The sequence below is a fragment of the Haplochromis burtoni genome, unplaced genomic scaffold, assembly GCF_018398535.1.
Source record: "Haplochromis burtoni strain Fernald_Lab_line unplaced genomic scaffold, NCSU_Asbu1 Contig_25, whole genome shotgun sequence".
Lineage (NCBI taxonomy): Eukaryota > Metazoa > Chordata > Actinopteri > Cichliformes > Cichlidae > Haplochromis > Haplochromis burtoni.
Window position 1 is genome coordinate 650,392 of NW_024582386.1, and position 22,468 is coordinate 672,859.

Sequence of the window (22,468 nt, forward strand, 5' to 3'; positions counted from 1 at the left end):
GTGAACACACACAGTGTTGATGTATCAATTAATCACTGTCTGTCACCTGACTTATTATAGACTATGTATCCTCACTAGGCCATGAGAATTTTATATATATCTACAACGTTTGTGTGTGCGCATGCATGTGTGCATGTGTGTGTAAGATGTCCTTCCACTCTATAATGACCATTGTTATTCCCAACCCTTAAAATAATGTTTGTGCCAACAGGCCCAAATAGGATTTGTGTGTGTGTGTGTGTGTGCGTTTGTGTGTGTGTGTTTGATTCATTAGTATGCATTGCTGTTCTGTACTTGCCTCATGTTATTAGGCATTGAAATGAAATGACTGAGTATGGCCTGAGTCCTGGGGCTCAAACTAACACAAAAAGCTAAACATTAAACTGACACAATCAGAGACACACAAACACAAACACATTCACACCGTCAACCCTGAAGACATATGCTCTCGATGTCTATTTCAATTTCCATCGAAGGCTAAAGTCATTTTATTGTGGATTCTTAAAATTGCTATTTTGACTGAAGAACACTATTTATTTTCACACTGCTGTGAATTAAAGTCACAGACTCTGGTTGGCCCATTGCTATTGATGTCATGGTCTGCACAGGACCTGAAGACTTTCACTGGCTTTGCGCCAGATACCCATTCCACTTTTGTTAGGATAAATTAAATAAACAGTCTCATTTATTTAGCATGCTACACTGAATGCAAATGGTTTTATTCACATTTTATGTTTAATAGATTATACCCATGCCCACATATATGCTGTAAATCTTAATGAATTTATTCAGCCCTGTAACAGCAATATTTGTACTTGTCCAAAACTCTACCAAAACTAATGAGACTATGCGGTTTAGAGTAGCGAAGGGGGATTTTTATGGACAGAAGTTACATTTTCTGATTCACAACCCTTCCGAAAAAGAAAGTGCATTTGGATATTAAAACTAACTGATGAGCCATCTGTCACAAGTAGGTGGGAGCTGAGCAAGAAGTTGAGCCAAGTTGTTGATATGTGAAATTTAGCATTGCACTCAAGGGTTTGCTGTATCAATTCTGCACTTCAACCTGCAGATTTAGATGGGACTTGTGTAAGTTAGGCATCTGATTTAGTGTTTCTTTTTCCCTTGTTACTTCTACAATAAAGTTAAGCAACTATTTCTGTACAGGGAGTGCAGAATTATTAGGCAAATGAGTATTTTGTCCACATCATCCTCTTCATGCATGTTGTCTTACTCCAAGCTGTATAGGCTCGAAAGCCTACTACCAATTAAGCATATTAGGTGATGTGCATCTCTGTAATGAGAAGGGGTGTGGTCTAATGACATCAACACCCTATATCAGGTGTGCATAATTATTAGGCAACGTCCTTTCCTTTGGCAAAATGGGTCAAAAGAAGGACTTGACAGGCTCAGAAAAGTCAAAAATAGTGAGATATCTTGCAGAGGGATGCAGCAGTCTCAAAATTGCAAAGCTTCTGAAGCGTGATCATCGAACAATCAAGCGTTTCATTCAAAATAGTCAACAGGGTCGCAAGAAGCGTGTGGAAAAACCAAGGCGCAAAATAACTGCCCATGAACTGAGAAAAGTCAAGCGTGCAGCTGCCAAGATGCCACTTGCCACCAGTTTGGCCATATTTCAGAGCTGCAACATCACTGGAGTGCCCAAAAGCACAAGGTGTGCAATACTCAGAGACATGGCCAAGGTAAGAAAGGCTGAAAGACGACCACCACTGAACAAGACACACAAGCTGAAACGTCAAGACTGGGCCAAGAAATATCTCAAGACTGGTTTTTCTAAGGTTTTATGGACTGATGAAATGAGAGTGAGTCTTGATGGGCCAGATGGATGGGCCCGTGGCTGGATTGGTAAAGGGCAGAGAGCTCCAGTCCGACTCAGACGCCAGCAAGGTGGAGGTGGAGTACTGGTTTGGGCTGGTATCATCAAAGATGAGCTTGTGGGGCCTTTTCGGGTTGAGGATGGAGTCAAGCTCAACTCCCAGTCCTACTGCCAGTTTCTGGAAGACACCTTCTTCAAGCAGTGGTACAGGAAGAAGTCTGCATCCTTCAAGAAAAACATGATTTTCATGCAGGACAATGCTCCATCACACGCGTCCAAGTACTCCACAGCGTGGCTGGCAAGAAAGGGTATAAAAGAAGAAAAACTAATGACATGGCCTCCTTGTTCACCTGATCTGAACCCCATTGAGAACCTGTGGTCCATCATCAAATGTGAGATTTACAAGGAGGGAAAACAGTACACCTCTCTGAACAGTGTCTGGGAGGCTGTGGTTGCTGCTGCACGCAATGTTGATGGTGAACAGATCAAAACACTGACAGAATCCATGGATGGCAGGCTTTTGAGTGTCCTTGCAAAGAAAGGTGGCTATATTGGTCGCTGATTTGTTTTTGTTTTGTTTTTGAATGTCAGAAATGTATATTTGTGAATGTGGAGATGTTATATTGGTTTCACTGGTAAAAATAAATAATTGAAATGGGTATATATTTGTTTTTTGTTAAGTTGCCTAATAATTATGCACAGTAATAGTCACCTGCACACACAGATATCCCCCTAAAATAGCTAAAACTAAAAACAAACTAAAAACTACTTCCAAAAACATTCAGCTTTGATATTAATGAGTTTTTTGGGTTCATTGAGAACATGGTTGTTGTTCAATAATAACATTATTCCTCAAAAATACAACTTGTATATAAGTAGTACACTATATGGACGAAAGTACTAGGCCACCTACAGATTACACCCACAGGAGCTGCTTAACCATGGAAACTCATGCCATTAAACACATCGTTTTTGTGCTGATGTTAATGCCAGAGGAGTTTTGGATCTCTGTTGTTATTGAGTCAGCAAAGTGTTGGTGATTTTTATGCACTATGTGCCCCAGCATTCTTGCAACCTCACTCCTTGCTCTACCTGTTATACAGCTGTTGCAATTTAACCGAAAGCACCTGAATTCAAAGATTATAAAGATAAGCTCCAATACCTTTGTTGATACGCTATATATATTAAAAAGAGAAAAATGGTTGCTCTTATTACAGGTTATTGCTCAAGTCGTACTAATGCAGTAAAAACGCAGCCAGCCCACTGATATATTTATATTTACATACTGACACTGACACTCTGGACTCACAAGCACAGAAATTTAACCACAGGGTAAACTTTTAACATGATTTTTCAGTATGTCTGGAATAAGCTTCAGTATTGTGTGCTTGGTGGTTGAGACACCTCAAAAAGTAGAATAAAGCCACAGCCTACAGTAAAAGACATCCGAAAAACCAGCACGGTGGCCTCATACTTAAACCAAGGTACCTTATGTAGTACTTTAAATTTAAAATGTATTGGAAAAATGAAACGCACAAAATCACTTTTTAAATTTGGAATTTTTATAAAAGTTCTTATAATCAACCAAAAAGGGCCAAAAGCCTTCAGGCAAGAAGCTGCGATAACAATGAACCCCTCATCATTAGACACATGTACATCCAAGTGTTTGCCAAGTGTGTGTGTTAATTTATTATTATTTTTTTATTGTGTGTCCACTGCCAGTGTTGGGGAGTAACGGAATACATGTACGGCTGTTACGTATTTAAAATACAAAATATGAGTAACTGTATTCCGTTACAGTTACCGTTTAAAAAGGTGGTATTCAGAATACAGTTACTTTGTTGAAATAAATGGATTACACAGCGGTACTTTCCTGTTTCATATTGTCGCGGGTCAGGACTGTTTGGGTTTTGTTTGACAGCTACGTTCTTTTGTTCCAGGCGGCAGCGTTACTGTTGCCATGGTTACAGGGCGATGCTCTCTCTCTCTCTCTGCAACTGTGTGTTTCCTGGGTGAGAGAGCGCATTTCGTTGTTGTTGTTGTTGTGCTAAGCTAACTGGCAGAATGCTACAAGCATAGCTCTAAAGAATGTAGCATCATGGCCAGTGTAGTCCGTGCTGCAGGGAGAATGGACTGCCATACACGTTAAGTGTCTGTGAGCGCGAGGAGGGAGAAAAAGGGGAGTGGAAAGGTACAAGTTGTCATCGAGCAAAAACGGGAGCTGGAAGCATGTAAATATAATAATAACCACTGCAGCCAAGAAGAGTGCCTGACAAGCCCAGTTGTAAGTAAGCTATTAAGACTCGACTGTACACTGTGTTCATGTTTTCCTCCGAAAACAATAAATTCCGTTGGAGCAGCCTTTCAACGCCTCTCTCTGTCTCTCGCAAGAAAAGTTGACCCACACAACAAAGTAAAGCTATTTTTCGGCTACGAGCCGACAGGGACCCCGCCGTATTAGTCAGAGGTCCCTTTACTACAGTTCGGAGTCGCGGACCTTCAGTAATAGTAATAAATCACACATTCACGTTGTTGTAAAAAGCATGATAATATATTAAGTAATCCAAAGTATTCAGAATATGTTACTCTCATTGAGTAACGTAACGGAATACTTTACAGAATACATTTTGGGGCATGTATTCTGTATTCTGTAATGGAATACATTTTAAAAGTAACCTTCCCAACACTGTTCACTGCGTAGGTCGACTGTTTGAATTTGTGACACTCTGTGTTGTGTGGCTTTTTGTTGTCTCCAACAAGTGAAAAAGATAGTTATTACCACAGACAAGGTTATACACCTCAGTACAGACAGACCACACACAAAGGAATACGAGGCTGTTTGTTGCAGTGAAACCTGAAAAATTGCTAAGATAACCATAAGCTGGCCTCTACAATCCAACACTAAAAAGAAAAACACATTTTATTATCTCAGTTATTTCCAGCTGAAATGCCTCTTTTGCACTCTCTTCTTAGTTTAGTATATTTTAAGAATTGTGGATTTACATTGCTGCACAATTATTGTGTTAGTAAACAAGCTTTGCATTTAAAAGCAGAGCGAGAGGAGATATTAATTCATCTGACAGGATGGCATGATTGTCAAAACTGAATAAAAGTATCTGCATATGTTCCCAACAGTTGCAATAGAAATACAAATATAGATAGCTACATTTTACCTATTAGCAGCGAGTGATCTAATGATCTGATATTGTCGCTGATCAGGAATTTTACAGATTTGTCATTAATGGAACTAAATTTAAGTGTTTCATTCTGAAACCAACCAACCTAGCCTACACTAAGTAACTATCTTTGATATTCAGCTACCTTTCCCATGACTCTCCTGTCCCATTATAGACATCAGTGCAGCAGTGGGTTGGAAGACCGATGCTGCCAGAACTTGACTGGGAGGTGGTTTACATACTACACCTTATCAAACTCACTAAGGCTGCATAGCAGAAGAAGGAAGCCATCACACTATTCCATCTGTCTCTACAAGATGTGGGATTGGAGTGGAGTAGACTTACTGAAAAAAACAGCTCGATGGCATCAAGGCAGCAAAACAACATCAAAGTGATTGAAGATGTTAATTACCACTTTTACTCCTAATGTTATGTTAGGTTACTGTAGTAAAAAGATTCAGCCTAAGTTTATATTTAGGGTAACGTTAGGACTAGCTTTACTGGTTATGCTTTAAAGTTAGTGGAAATGAATTTACGAGTCCACTGAAGAATGTTATGTACACGTGTTTCCTCTGCCATCATATTTCTTCTTCTACATTCCCTCTCTCTCTCTCACATCCCATCTCATCCCGTCTTTCCTTTTTGTCTCCCTCCATCCATATATCTCTCTAACGACTGTCCCTTTAAGGTGCTGTCAGTCATGACACCTCCCCTTTAAATGCCAGCAGACACCTGCAATCTGTCTCTACCTATCTACAAAATACAGGTGTATGCATTTGCAAGCACACAAACTCTTTGTGTGTGTGTGTTAATGTGTGCCCCTTCCATTATATGCATTCATGTGTTTGTTTGCCCTTTTCTGTGTATGCGAGTCAGGTTTAATGGTAAGCGATGGTGTAGCCAGCAGCCTAAACAAGCTTTAGCTCACGGGGGCAGCACTCACTATCTGTCTAGCTGTCTGAAAAAGAGAAAGAATGAGGCAAACAGAGGAAATATTTGTGTGTGAGAGGAGGTGAGAAGTGTGTGTGGTGGGTGGAGCTTTATCATTTAATAGTGGAAGCAGCATCTCCTTCGAAACTTTGTAACACTGCAAGGATGCTGGTTACTGTTAGGGAAAGGACTCGTGAGGGAAACTAAGACTTTTAAGTGTAAGTAATTGTAAGCAATTCCTCTTTAAAAGCCCTTCTTCTTGCTGCTTAGTATGAAGGTGGCAAGTGAATATCCTTTGCATATGTTATCTATTGTATCACGACAGTACTCTACTGGCATTATTTCTAAAAGCAGTTCTTAAACAGAGCCTTAAATTATGTAAGCAAAATGTTTTTCATTTCCCCCCTTTCTCTGTAGTTATTTCTGTTTGTCTGTTGGCAAGTTTATGCAAAAACTGCCAGTGTGAATTTGATTAAACTTGCTGGAGAGGTGAAACGTGCAAAAGAAGAACAAAAAAAAAGTGCAGATCACTTTTCTTAAAATTGTGATAGGGCATTGGCCTTGGCAGAAGATTGCACTCGGCGTGCCCTTCCAGTTAAATCAATTTGGAGATGTAAGAACACAAAGCCAACAAGAATAAGTTTAAGTTTAATATGTTGCAATGCTGTTATGAAATTCTAATTATTAGCCAGCCATTCTACACTCAACATGCACGAAATACTGACGCTCATAAAAAAATTAAAAATTATTAAACAGCTAGAGGAAGCAGATTTCCACTTCACAATTATTATCAGTGTGAGTCTCAGCATGTTTGTCTAGGAACCTCCGGCGCTGACAGGAAGGTTAATCCACTATTCAACCCCAGTCAGAGTGTCTTTCCTTGGGGGTGCACACAGAGCACTGATGGCCCCTGTCACCTCCAAAGACGAGAACCCCCTGCCTCTGCAACACAAAAGGATTTATCATCCCAGGACATCACTGCAATGCTGGAAGAGAATGGAAAGAGTGAATGTTTGCACTGCTGGATGCCAATAAATGTGACAAAGAGAGTCTCACAGATGTGATGAGATACGCATGAGCAGACACATGGAGGTGGCATGAGAGAAGATAAAAAAGAGAGACTGTACATGCAGGTTTCTGCCTGTTTTTAGCTTTAAGTGATGTTTATTAGAGAGCATGAACATGGACTGTAGGCACTGTACAGCCTGAGGTCTGGAACTACCCTGTGAACCCTGTGAAGGAGCCATGTTCGGTTTAGTTATGTAATTATTGTCTAGGATGTCACACAAGGAAAACAGAGAAGAAAATAAATGAATGTTTTTTGTACAAAGCAATGCGTGTATTTGCAAATAGCAATTAGCCAAAGCTTTCTTCATTCAGTGATTCAGGTTTGTACTGCAATGTCATTAAAATTTTAACAGTGACCTTTGGTTAATATTAGACTACTGGCAAATGCTAAGTCAGTTTAAAGTTTGCTTTAAAAGAGAAGTCAAAATATTGAACAGGAAGTCCTTGTTTGTTGGAAAAGGTTAACAAGGTTTATTATTTTTATTCACGGGTTTGCAGATTAACTCAGAGGACACCTTTCTGTATGCTGACAACTATATTTCACTGCATCCTTTCTCTTCACTTTCTCTTTGTGATGAATGGAAACGGTGAAACGTAACCTGACCAGGGGGGACTTTACTATCTGCTTTTGTGTATGTGGTTGTCCATGTGTGAACTTACTTATATGAGGCTAATTTTATTGGCTTGCATATGCAACCTGCTAATACACAATCAAATGGGTACACCAAAATGCACACACACAGTTCGGGGCGGGTAGAGGATGACTGATTTACAAGACACACCAGCAACTATTGACCACATGTACTCTAACCTGAAAAATGGCTGTGTGTGTGTCACAAAGGCAAGTGTTGCTAATCAATCACTCACCACAGACCCTGAACTTTGAACACTAGTAAAAGAAATAAATCTACTAGACAAGAAGTGGAGGAGTGGGGAATGAAGGTGAAAAAGGGGGGGGGGGATATATTTTTGTTTTGTTTACTTTTACTTTTACTTTTAGCGGAAGAGGCTGATTTTGTTATTTAGTTGATAAGGTCATTCATTTTTCCGAAATAGCTTTGTAATTTGTTCTTTTAAGTCACAACAGCAAATCATACATTTTTATCTCTAGTGTTCAAAAACATAAGTTTAAAAATAACTTTCTGTACACTAAAATTACAAATTTGCAAATGCCTCTCAAATACAAAAAAAAACAAAAACATGATAAAAAGCTTGTAACGGCAAATCATTAGAGTTCTTAATAATGGATCAGTATGTTCAGTTTTGTTAATATTTTTATTTTTTGTAATTAAACATTGAATTTATTGTAATCTGTCAGTTTATATACATTATTTTATTGTACTGAGCTGTATTTTGGAGATTTTCCTCAGGTTTATCTCATTAAAAGAGCAGCAAAATGCAGAGCAAAGCATGACAGTGTTCAGATTTCCTTAGAAAAAAATCAGAATATCCAATAAAAATATATCAACAGAAATACATTATTTAAAAAACACGATATACTGTCACTACTGTTAATTAAAATGCAAATGCAAAAATATCTCCGAGGATCTCACCTGGACGACCAGCTGCTCCAAGCTGGTCAAGAAGGCTCACCAGCGCCTCTTCTTCTTGAGGACTCTGAGGAAGAACCACCTGTCCTCAGACATCCTGGTGAACTTCTATCGCTGCACCATCGAGAGCATCCTGACCAACTGTATAACAGTCTGGTACGGGAACTGCTCTGCCTCGGACCGGAAGGCGTTGCAGAGGGTCGTGAAAACTGCCCAGCGCATCGCCGGAGCACCACTTCCTGCCATAAAAGACATCTACAGGAAGCGGTGTCTGAAAAGGGCTGGGAAAATCATCAAAGACCCCAGTCACCCATCACATGGACTCTTCACCCTCCTGCCCTCTGGGAGGCGCTACAGGAGCCTCCGGACTAAGACCACCAGGTACCGGAACAGCTTCTTCCCCACAGCTGTCAGACTCCTGAACTCTGCCTCCTGACATCTGACCCACGTTAACACATGGACTGAACATACACACACCCACAATGGACAACTGTACCCTCAAACACACAATAATAACATGGACTGAACCACCACTCACAACCACTAGCACTTTATATAGCCTCTGTAGAAATTATATCTCACTTATCTTAACTGCACTACTGTATAGCTCTGTGTAAATAATCATTCTGTACATTCGATAATTTTTAACCCTACAACTGTTTACAACTTGCATAGTTCCCATTTCTGTATAGCTGTATATCTCAGATTTCTGTAAAGTTATTTATTTCATATTCTGTATAGTTTTTCATATTTATATCCTGTTCATAGCCTGTACATAGCTTGTACTCACTACAGCCTGTACATACTTATAGTTATAGAATATTCACAACATACTTCATACCGTGTACATTATAACATACCATAATAGACCCATTTCTGTAATATACTCACATATCTATATTATTGCTAATATATATTGTAATATATCTATATCACTAAAGCACTTCTGGATGGATGCAAACTGCATTTCGTTGCCCTGTACCTGTGCATGTGCAATGACAATAAAGTTGAATTTTATTCTAATTCTAATCTATTCTAAATATATTTTCAACTTTAAACCTTGATAAATGTTCTAGGTTCAAAATAGTAGAAATAAATATCACAAAAATGTGATGTACTGTCTTCACTTTATTTTATCAAAAAAGGTTATTTAAAGGTTATTTAAATTTAATGTGTTAAACTCATTGTGTCGTGTCTCACATTCTGATCATTAAGATTCTTTTTTTTAATTGTTTTATGTTTTAAGTTTGTAATTTCTCTCTTTGTTCTTTCAGTTTCCCTCTAACTTTCTTATTTCTCACATATTTCCTCACTTGTCTTTGTTCTTCTTTTATCTCCACATAATCAGGCTTTGCAGTCATTCTTTGTGTTCGCAGTTTTATCTTGTTTAGGTTTTTTTTTCTCTTCTGTATTTTTTGTTCCTACCTGTTTCAAATTGTTCCCTAGTATACACCTGTCTGCCTATTTGATTAGGATTTTCTTGTCTTCTGCTCTATCAGACCGAACTATTCATTTGATTACTGACCTTCAGTGAATGAACTAAGCCTGGTAAAAATATTTAGGTTTTTGTCTATTTCCACTGGTACTCCACTCAGGAACACTCACACAGCAAGCACATGCAAACATATTCATAAAAAAAAATTGCAGTACCATCAAATGCTGTAGCTTAATGTGATAATTACTTTACTTTTGCAAATTAATTGAGTGTCATTTGTCATTTGCAAATGGAATAAAAAAAAAACTTTCATAAAATAATATACTTTTAATGGACTGAATAAGCTTCATGGGTACTAGACCTTTGTGTGCATTTGTGTAAGAGAGCGAGCTTGTGTGATGATCACATAAATATCAACTAAAGACTGCATGATGACACAACACTGAAATACAAGAAACCGTTCTTCAAGGAATAAAGTAAATGCGCCCTTCAAAAACAATACTGGAGAGGTTTGATTAAAGTCATGTAAAAAAAGAAAGTGGCATCTCTAATTTCAATGAATAATGCTTCGTGGCTTTTAAATTATTCTCTTTACACATTGACTTCATTTTGGACTTTAACTAACAATATTGAAAACAGAACAGCGTCCTCAGTATACTATCATTTTCTAAGGCTCTGTGGGTCAAAATAAAACAGATTGCTGTGAAAAACAAACCTGACACTGTTTATGGCATGCCCAATATTTGCAGGGTAATTCTCTTTATTTGAGGTTCAACCATGAGTAATTTTAGACTTCTATCTTGGAACCTAAACCCCTGTAACTTGGCATAGTGTACTGTTTTCCATTAAATAAATGTTTTTACCCTAAGATTTTGTATTTTTTTTTTTTTTTACCACTAGACTGCTCTAAGTATGATCTGATATAAAACTTAGTGTCTTTGGCTGACAGGTCTATGTCAGATCAGTCCAGATTTCCACTGTTTTGTAAAGTACTGTGTTTTATTTTCATCCCATTGGGCTCCTCTGCAGGTCTATTTCACTCTCTTTGAGCTTGTGGTTTGATGCTTGGGTTGCTAGAAGGCAAAAAAGTGTCTTTGACCCATAAAATTAGGTTACTGATTGGGTCATGTTGTTGTGATGTTTATGCTTAGCTAGTCAGATGAGAATCTACTGAGATAATGTCGATGCGCCATTGTGTCACAAAAAAATCATCAAAACAAACTGTAAACATAACTAACACCTCAATCAGTCTTGCACTGTGGTCTGCAAGTGATATTTACCCACCAGATGATGTACAGCAACCCTTTTTATTACCCCTCAACTGTAACAGGCTGACCGGGTATTGTCATCACCCGTGGCAACATGGACATCCAAGTTTATGAATGAAATAACTCAAGAACAAAGTAATGTAGGAGTTTCAAACTGATACCATACTACTAAAAATCTCAGACAAGTTTGAATCTCAGTGCCCTTGACCTTAAGAACAGAGGTCAAGGTCTTTTAAAACAATTCATATAAATGGGATAACTTGAGAAGAAGGTGACATAGGATTTTTAAATTCACACATGTGAATCTCTACCCATGATAGACATCAGATAAGTTATTGATATGATGAATGATGACATTTACATCATTAATGACTTCACCTCAGAAACAATTTCACACAACACAAAATTTTAGCTGACTATTACTTACTCCATCAAGCCCCTTTTGTTTTAATATTTACAGTTTTTCTTTTCCATTCTCTCTCTTTTCTTCATGGCCGTGATGGTAATGAAACGGGTAACAGGAGGAGGGACTCTGCCAATCACATTAGCCATACTGCGTTGTTGCTTCTTTTTCAGAAACTAAAGCAAACGGTGTGTGTCTGTGTGTGTTTTCTCTTACCCTTCTGCTTTTGTATTTGTGTGCACAGAGAAGGCACTCTGCTGATATTAGCTTCATTCACTCACTCGCTAATGTGATTTCGCTACACACAAAACACACACACACTCATGGGCATACGCTACTACACACGGTCCCATGGGAATAGACCTTGAGCGCCAGTCGCCCACTGCTCCATCTTTCGTTCAGTTTCTGTAAGAGAATTTTGGTTTTACCTCATAAATCTGAGAACACATAAATGCTGTCGCTGTGCTGTCCCGCATATTGAAAGATTCAGCTGAGGACGGGGGTGGGTGGGTGGAAAACAGGGCAGGGGATGCACCTGCAATAATCTGAGAGCCAGATCTGGAAGTCTGCTTTGTTAAATATGCAGGTCACATTCTCCAGATGGCAAAGCTATTACTTACATGTTTTCAGGTGATTTGGCTTATAGTTTTCTCTGGAACCAGAACTCTCAATTTGTGCTCCATATATACAATACAGTCCAAAGGTTATGAATAACTACTGTGTTCTTTAAATTAGGAAGGAGCCAGATTGTCTTGTAATTTTTAGCAGTCTTGAGCAGTAGTTCTCCAGGCTTTCTGAAGGTCATTCAAAGTGTTTCTTTAGGCTTCTTTTTCACTCATTTTCAGTTTAGCCCTTTTACCTGGTAAATGGACTGGTTCTTATGTAGCTCTTAGCTACTCTTTCTGAGCTTTACACAACTTGCCTCATTCACACAAACACTTTTTCCATGCAAGTGCTTTCTATCTAACATTCATACTCCGATGGCTGCATCAGAGAGCAACTTGGGGTTAGTATCTTGCCCGAGGATATTTGGCATGCAGACTTGAGCAGCCAGGGATCGAACCACCTACCTCCTGAGCTACAGCCACCCCCCGATTATTTTTGGTTCGCTAAGCCACTTAACACTGACCTATGAATCATTCGAGTATAAGACAGGTACCTAACTCAAGGGATGAATCAGTGTTGTGTCTACACATAACAGTCAACTTGGCAAAGAACCGGTTTTAAATAGTAACTTTCTGCAATTTGCTAGCAGCAGTCTGTTGTCTAATTTTCCCCATTTTTTTTTACCTGAATCTGTGAAAGATATGCTTAAGAAAACAGTCTCTCAGCTATAAATCTATCTATGGCTAAGATGCCGCTCATTAGGATGGGAAACAGCGAGAAAAGGCTGAGGTTTACACAGGTACTGGACTGAAAATCAGTGACAATAGGTCTTTTGGAATGAATAAATAATAAGAAAAAAGGTAATGGCGACTTTAGTCTTTGATGTAATTTACATTATATTTTAATAGAACAGTCAGGAACAAGACCAAGGGAGTGTTTGTTTCCACTTTCAGCTGTTATGTTTTATCTATCATGGCGGGCTACAGCTGTTAAGGAAGAATACAGTAGCCACAGTTAATAAACTTGCACCAACAACCATTGTGCTCTGAACAGATGCAGTCAGTATGCTAACCAAGAGTGATGCATGCATATTCTTTGCTCAGTTACATGTTTCCTAAATTGGCAGATCTGAGAGAATTCTTTTCGGCATCGCCTTTTCTAATTTTTTCAACTTATTCATAATAATCAACTTTTTAATCATTTTCCTGTTGTGATCTCTTATAACTGTCACATGGCCAAACTCTGTAACTCTCAGCACTATGAGCGCTGGTAATGTAAGATGACACACCAAAGTATCAGCCACATCACAAATGAATAATCTCATATTTAAAAGGCAGGGTTTTTTTGTTTCTGTGTGTGTGTGTGTGTGTGTGTGTGTGTGTGTGTGTGTGTGTGTGTGTGTGTGTGTGTGTGTGTGTGTGTGTTTGTACTGCTTTGTATTTATTACCATGACATTTGGTTCAGCTCTGGAGTCCAGATATTACTTTCATCATAAAATAAAATAGAGTACTGGGGGTATATACACATATGTGTATTGATGGATTGTTTCTGAAAGATGTGATGCATTACAAGTAAGATATTAGAAGCCTAGAAATGGGACGGAGGAGGAGTGGTCAGAGATTTTATTTTCTTTGTCTCAAGAGCATATAAAATGTTGTTATTGTGGTGGTGTAGAATTCTTTCTGTAATAGCAGATTGTGTTAAACTGAAATATGACTTAAGGTGCTTCATCCAGGGAAACTGTTATTTTTCATATTTAAAAAAAAAAAAATCACACACACAGATAATTCAAGGGGGGCATCTGTGGATTAGGGGGTAGAGCGGGTTGTTAGCAGATCATAAGGCCAGTGGTTCAATTACAGCACCTCTAGTTTCTGTGTGAAAGTGTCCCTGGTCAAGATACGGATCCTCAAATTACCTCCATTAGTGTGTAATGGAGGTAATTTAATGCCAAGAATAAAGCATTGTGTGGATGGATGAATGTGGTTTATAGTGTAAAGAGCACTTTGAGTGACAAGTAACAGTAGAAAAACCATTAAGTGCTGAGCCACTTGGACATTTTGTGCTTAAAAAACAGTTAATTATACAAGACGTTGCTAATTAATCAACTAAATTATATATATTGTTTACTAGAGTGATCAAAACCCTAAAACCTATGTCATGTGTGCACTCAGCATGCACTCAGTTTGCTAATGATATGTTGATTGTTGCACAGTAATCCCCGTTTTCAGTGGGAGAAACGTTTCGTCACTTGGAGGAAGACGTCACTCAGATGACATCTAGACGTACAGAATCACGTTACACAGTAATAACTTGATATTACTAAGGTTCCTGTGACTACTGCCTAAACTTTGTGTTTTACGGCTTTTTCCTTTTACAAACTTTGCATGCACACATGCATAAACAGCATTGCGTTTACTGTAAAGACAGATAAAATGGAGAGGGAAGTGAGGCCAAAAAAGGGCAGCTTAATAATGCTGAGAAGAAAAAAACAAAACAAATAGAAGAAGAACTGAGAGAGAGGAAGACAGAGATTTACTGACTGGAGATGAGATCAGAAAAAGCCCAAAAATAGAAATGAAGCTGAGGCAGAAATGCATAGATGAGAAATAGATTAGGAATGGAGAGGAAGATTAAAGAGATGGTTGGGTACTTTTAAAAAGGTGGCCATTTGCACTTTGAGTGGTTTTGGATTAGAAGGGAGAGAACAAAGAAATAGAAAGGGAGTAAGTCAGTTGAGAAATGAGAATCAACATGTGAGCCTGGATGAGTTAAAACGATTCGGGGGGGATGAACAGCAATGGAAAGCAAGCTGACGGAGGAGATGGAAGCTAGTGCAGGACAGTCGGCTTGAGCAGAAAGAAGTGGAGGGAGAATGATTAGTGAAGAGTGAATTTACAGAAGGGGAACAAATCTGAACTAACAACTGAAAAAAGTGGAGCATTGGGGATTAAAACAGGGAGGAAAATGGAGGTGAGATGGAGGTAAAGAAAGATGAGAAGAAAGCAGAGGAGACAGCAGACAATGAATAAATATGACAAGGAGGATGTGAGAGGGTAAAAGAAGTAGGATAGGGAGATTAAAAGATGTGAGGTAAAAAAAAGCAAACTCATAATGGAGCATAAAAGCAAGGTAGGTGGCAGAAGAAGAAAATGAAAGAAGGGCAGAGAGGAAGAATAGATTGAGGGACGGATTCTAGACTTAACTGTGGTTGTTTTTGCTGATAGAAAGCTTAATAAATTAATATGTGGAGACAGAAAGAAAAACGGGAAGACATATTGAGAAGAAGGATGAGTGCAGGGATGTAGCAGGAGAATACAAAATTAAAGCAAGTCTCTGCGTGCTGTGAATGTTTTAAAAATGTAAAAGCACTTTGTCATAACTGGGGAAGCGTGTTATGCTAAAGTCTCAATACTAGTTAGAGGTCACAGTCAGACATCGTTTCTCTTGTTGCAGTAACATGAAGCAGATTACTTTGAACAGCTCACAGGTACAAAAGTGGTTACACTGAACTTGTCTTCTGTGTTATAGCAGGTGTATTCTGACATGCTTCAAGTGTCGTGTTTATGTGTGCAGAAAGAGTGGGGAAGAACAAAACACAGTTAAGTAATAAGCTGTGTCCTGATTGTTAGGAAGGGGAGAGGGTAAGTGGTAAGTATGGCTAAAGGAAATATAGATACAAAGGAAAGATTATATTTTAAAAATAAAAAAATGGTGAGACAAAAGAGAGGGAATATATCTATATACAAAAGAAGGCCAGGAAAAAGAGATTAGCAGAACTGAAGAGGAAGGGTAACAAAAGAGATTTAGGTGGATAAATGCCACAGAAGGAAGTGGATGGAGGAGATGAGAAAGTACATAGGGAGGGGAGTGAAGGCAAAAGGCAAAAAAATATGAGTTTGGTGACTTAATGCTAGAGGAGAGGATGGTATGAGTAGATGTAGGCAAGGGGAAGAGAAGGAGGAGGCGAAGGAAAGAGGAAGGGAGGAAATGGAAGGAAGAATGGTAGCTGCAGGACACGAGAAAAATGTGTCGCAGTGGCAGCAAGGCGGTTTGGCTCTTTTCCCTACCTGAAAAAGCGCTGGCCTTCCATTCCTCCTCTTCGCTTCCTCCCTGTGTATTTCAAGGAATTCTGAGAGCTAAAGGCCCACCTACGAGCGGTAGTGGGTAAGCGTATTTTTCGAGGTCAGACTCAAACATGTTGAGTGCACATTAAAGGGGGCTTATAAAGGGCTTATAAAGGGCTTCCTACTTGACTCTTTTTTTTTTATTGTTTACTGATCTGCACACAGATCCATTTCAGTATTACTAGCTGGCTGACCAGATTTCATAGCACACTTTGATCTGATGCTTTGACTTATTTGAAAGCCCCCATTAAAGTAGATGTTTTTTAGAGGAAAATGGAGAGGGTTTTTGTGCTCTGTCTAAGAGGCTCGATGCCAGGCAGTGGTGTTGGTGAGGACTGAGAAGAGGTTTTATACTGTCTTTACTGTTTTCCATTTGTCTTCTCTGTCACTGTGGTACTGACTTCAGCAAAATGAATTCCTCTTTCTGAATCCTAAAAAACATCTATCAACGTACTTAAACACAGAGTGTATGAAAAGTTTTTTATTACGTAAAAGCCATTCATTGCTAAATGGGCAACGGTCAAGGCTGTTAAAAATGTTTTTTCCTCTCTCCTGTAAGTACAAGATGGGTTCTTGTTAATCTTCTGCTGATTTATGTATTCCCTGATATTTTCCTTGTCACTGCAGGTTACTATCACCAAGGCTTTTATTTATTCCACAAAAGCAAGTGGCTTGTTTTTCTCATACTTAATGTGTAATGTGTTGATCATGTCAGTATATTATCTTCTCTGTTTCTACAGGTTAACAGGTTTCCAGGTTCCACCTCCGGTCACCAGCACAGGAAATGTCTTCTCGTTGAGACTGACCAGTGACTTTGCGGTTTCTGCACATGGCTTCAAACTCAACTATGAAGGTCAGAAAGTGTCTGTGTTTGTGTGTCTGGCTGGTATGTAAAGCATAAATATGCTATGCTTCACTGCTGACCTTTATATATCTGGTAAATTAATAGCATAAGCCGAGACCCACTCTGAGTACTAAATATCAGGTCAAATTCCATAGGACACATCTCGTTGTGGGTATGTACTGAGGCGTGTAGGAAAGATGGACACTCGCAACAAACACTCGACCTTGAGTGAGCCCTTGTTTTTCAATCAAGAAGTAAATGAAGTGGTCCACTGTGTGTTGTCTACCCCAAGCAATCCCTGTTTATTTGTTAGACATAGTGTACTCTTAAAATACCACACGTAAGGTTTTTACGTCCTCGTGTCTTCACTCAGTACATGATTTTAAGTCAGTCCCACTGAGAGCCATCCAGATGCAGAAAGTTTCCAAGAAGGACTGCTATGCCCTGAATTCAATACGCATTTTCTGACTCCCTCCCACTCAGCACAGGAAGAGACTCCCTAGTGGGTGACAAGTTCATACCTTTTTTTTTTTTTAAAGTAGGCTGTTATGAGAGAGAGGAAAGCATAGGTAAACAAAAATGACAAAAATGTGAGCTTACTAAAGATTATATAATGTAGACGTGGAAGAGCAGAGCCCAGATGTTTGGGCGCTAAAATCTTTCTCATACATTTATGTTTTTTAACTTAAACAAAAACAGACAAGTCAATCTGTCCTTTTTACATAACCACTTTAATATGGTGGAAGAATTTACCAGTTGAAAAATGCAGCGTTCTGATCATGCTGTGGAGGAGTGGAGTCATCGCGAGGGGAACTGCTTTTGCCCCCTTCCCTTAGGGCCCAAATAAACACTGTGGTGCCATAGTCATACATAAGGAGAGGTAAAAGTTTGCTTGTTAGTTAAATTTAGCGCTCACTGTGAATCAACACCATATGCTGGGAGCATTAAAGATTTGAGATGAGATTCAGATAAGAAAAACTTTGATGTCCTCAACAATTCAGTGAGTAACAAAGCATAAAGCATCAAACTGAGGCAACCACATTACACTGGGAAAACTAGCAACTCTTATTACTTGATTCTTATTGACTGAATAGTTTCTTGACATGCTAACAGATTGCATGGCAACACTATAGTCTCAATATGTAACCCCAAATGCCCTCTAAAAGATCATCGATGCAAGGTGTCATTTAGGTAGACATAAATTAGACACGAGTCGGTAACATAATCATTTGCAATGTATCAGTTAACAATGCAAAAATACTGTAGAGAAGAGAATGTGAGAAGAAGGTGTTTAACATAATTATAGAGTGTAAGTTCATACTACTTTTTAATACTATTTAGTGTGAATATAGCCTCTGAAGAAATGCTGTGCTGTCCTTACAACAGCAAGTCTTACAAATTAGTTCCTGAAATAGTGGTGGTTGTGATTAATGGCAATTTGGATACTATTTCATAGGAACAGGTAAAAATAATAACATGGTTAATGTTGCATGAATTCCATTTATCTGATTCTATGTCTGAATGCTGTCTCCCCAAATCCCTCTGAAACCTGGAGTGTTATTAAAAAAGCACTTTGGTCAGATCAAAATACCTGCTTTTACTTTTTGTATATGAAGCTATTTATAAATGACGTGGGATACTTAGGATACTTTCTAATAGTATTCTCAGTGTTACTAAAGATGGGACCTCGTGTAGTCAGACACACACTGCATTTAGTTCATGCATGAAAAGCATAAAGCAGATGTGGGCAATGAATTTTAAAATTTGTTGTCCACACCTGGCATAAAGGATTGACATAGGTTTGAAAGTAAAGTTAACACAGAAGTGCCTTAAGCCAGTATTTCTTTAATGGCCACTGAGGGCAATAGCTGCGGTGTCAAAAATAGAAGTCTCTTTGAAAGCGGCCTTCACATTTGGCCTCAGTAAACATTCCCTGGATACCTTTGTGGGCTCAGTCACACATTTAACTCATAGTGAATGAAACACTGATTAATTAGTATGTTTTGGTCATATGTTTCAGAAAGGATGAATATCCAGGATACGCTCATTAGGAGATTGACAAGTTGTTAGAAGTTGATGATGAAGACACTCATCTCCACGCTTTAAAATTAATTAGTGGGTGACATCACAACAGCAACATCCATATTTGACACCATCTATGGGTTCATATTGTCATATCAACATGCATATGAGCCTACAGAGAGGGGGACAAACAACACAAAAAAACAACAACTCAGAGAGTAATTTTTAAACACAAGGGCCACAGCTGCTAAATTTAATTTACAAAAGGACCTGTGAATAATCTGACAAACAGGAGGTAATTTCAGCTGTTTTATTACTCGAAACAAGGTTAAAAAATGGCCTACATATGTGCTCCAAAATGGATTAAAGTCACTTACCAGAGGGAAAAAAAGACCACCACCAACTCCATGATTCACCATGCCTCTGTCCAGTAGCCACACAGGCAGTGTTACCTGTAAACCTTTAACTTGTCAATCTAAACTACATGTTTGTGTAAATCTGTACATGCACCTCAAACACACCTTATTATGATCATCAAATACCTAGCTCCTTGTCATAAGCTTGACGCACCCAAATAAAGGCCTGTTTTTATCTAGATCTAACCTTTAGTCCAACCTAAACCACTAACCGAAACTCAAGCCTTAACTCCCAGTCCGCTGGAAAGTACGTCCCAACATAAAACCATCCAGATGTCCTCCCCACTTTCCAAAAAATATCCTCTTCCGAGGTCTAAACTGGCCCTCACAAATATAGATGGCTAAATGCATAAATATGTTTGTCACAGCTGTTTGCTGTTCAAAAGTATACACTCTTCAACTGCCTATGTTCGTCTTTGTGCATTCTTTGGTGGGCCTTCCGTGATATTCTCTGTGTAGGTACAATAGCTGATTGGCGTATATCTTATTTATATGTGTGTCTGGTGTGCTGCAAGATGACAATATCACTGATTGCAAAGTGTCTGGATCTAAATCTCCACACATGCTGTGTGCGTGTTTATGTGTGTGCCGGTGCCACTTGTGTGTCGAAGCAGTTGTCCCAGATTTATTCACTGGCACAAATTTTTACTTGCTACTTGGCCCGCGTTCATCCTGCGTGATAGTGTGTTTCTGTGTTGATGTTTATGCGGGCATGTGTGTGTAGCTGTGATACAGAAGGAGTTTGCTCTCAGTGAGAGCATCCATGGGACTTAGCTGAAGAGCCCCTGCTGTTGATACATTCAGATGTTTGACTTGCTCTGTGTGAATAAGGGGGTTTTAACAGCAGACCACATTGCAATATTAAACTTACTTCTGGTCGCTCTTCTATTGAATTTGAACTTTTTAGACTGTCCACAGCAGACACCTAGGCTGTATATTTATACAGCAAGTAGAAGATTTTCTCTGAAGGAATTATCCACCCAAGTTTGGACAGTTTTTGGCAAGTCATTCACAGTCCATGTAATCCTTCCGCCTAATCTGTTTCTGGAGCCATCGCAGAGTTTTGATTTTTGCAGGTACTGACTTTATGCTTACAGAAAAACAATGAGCAAAAAATACCTGCTCATTATCTTTATTACAAGCCATGAAAGTGAGTTCATCATGGCAGTATCATCCTGAAGCAGGCACTTCGCAGAGGCAGATTTAAATAATTTGGCAGGTGTTTAAAAATAGGCTGTTTGTGAATGCATTTTTGTCAACACTATAGCATGAAAGATGCATTTTCACAACGTTACAGGTGCACAGTTCAGATCAACACAAAGACGAGTTTGAAGATGGTCCCAGAACTCAATGGTTTCACAGCTGAGTGTTTTTAGTTGGTTGAAATAGGGCTGTGCGATATGACCAAAATCTCATATCCCGATATAAGAATTCTATCGTCCCGATAACGATATAAATCACAAAAATGTAACATTTTCTGTAAATTCTGTGAATCTCGGGCAGCTCGACTTGCGTGAAGTGTTTCCAGCTGCGCGTCATGTAGCTGGAGTCGAGTGTTTTAACCGATCCATGAAACTATACATTTTTAGACATAAGTTGTAACGGCCACCGTTTTCTTTGTGAGCATTTATTGCACGGTGTGCTGCGGGAAAAAGCCTGTTCTAACGTTTGAGTCTAAGGTTTATTTTTAGCACCTGCCTGTTGCTTCAGTGTATTGTGGATACGGGTGAATGGATAATATTGAATTGATAGATCAGTTAATATACTTTGTAACTGTGTACCCATGACATAAATTGTAATAAAGCAGCATGATTATGCCCACTTTATAAAGCAGATTGCTGTATAGGACGAATTTTGCGTTCGGCATGGCAAAGATACAGTAGGGCTGCTTTAGCCTTGGCAGCCTGCCTGCTTGGTGGGGTACACTTTGATGTGATTGTTGGACTCCTTGAACATTTCTTCCTCTTCCTCTGAAGGCTGTCAGGTCATAACTAATTCATGCTTTAGCACATACCATACAGTGTGTATATGTGCGCGTGCAAGACAGAGAGAAAGACAGTGATGTATTATTTAGCATGATGTCGGAGGCAGTTTGATATTGTGCTGATGAGACGGAATCACAGATTATCAGAGCACTTAGACACGCACATACGCACACTTACACCCTGTTCTTTCCCAGCATGATCGGTGTTGAAATCATTTTTTCCCCTCTTATTCTTATTTCTCCATCGTCTACTGAGCCACCTTGTGCGTTTTCATCCTCTGTCACCCATTTTAATTCCTCTTTTGACCTCTAAAGACCATGTGGTCTCATATGGGGGCATTAAATCTAGGCTTTTCTGCACATTAAACCTAATTTTGCTCACTAAAGTATTTTATAGGTTTTTGTTAGTTTGTTTGTTTTTTACAATGGGGACTTTATTGTGTTATTGTGTAAAATAAACTCTTGCTAAACTAGCGCTCATACACTTCCATAAATTTTTTTGTACTTTTAGAAAAACGTTTTGTTTAAGAATAACAGTTTCCATACTTACAAAAACACATAAAACACATAAATCCCGAATAGTTACAAAAAGATTAAAACTGTATTTTAAACAAGTGCTGGTGTCCTGTGAGGTTAATATGTTTAGATTTGTTTTTTGCTTTTCATATTACCTTTCACATTAAGGTAAGGAAAAATTAGTAGGAACAATCTGGTTGTTCAGTCTGACATCACTAGCAGTGTCTGGACCTAAACTCCACTGCAGGTCCATATATCAAACGATCACTATGGCATTACTGAGAGT

At 38.8% G+C, this 22,468-nt stretch overlaps 1 protein-coding gene across 7 annotated transcripts in view; it reads left to right on the forward strand.

Moving 5' to 3' along the window:
- The window catches only part of csmd3b (CUB and Sushi multiple domains 3b), a 395,380-nt gene that overhangs the window by 100,569 nt on the left and 272,343 nt on the right, over positions 1–22,468 (forward strand). For all 7 annotated transcript variants that reach the window (XM_014332163.2, XM_014332164.2, XM_014332166.2 and 4 more), the window contains exon 3: positions 17,141–17,253. In XM_014332163.2, coding sequence (XP_014187649.1) covers positions 17,141–17,253 — 113 coding nt within the window. The remainder of the gene's footprint in view (positions 1–17,140; positions 17,254–22,468) is intronic.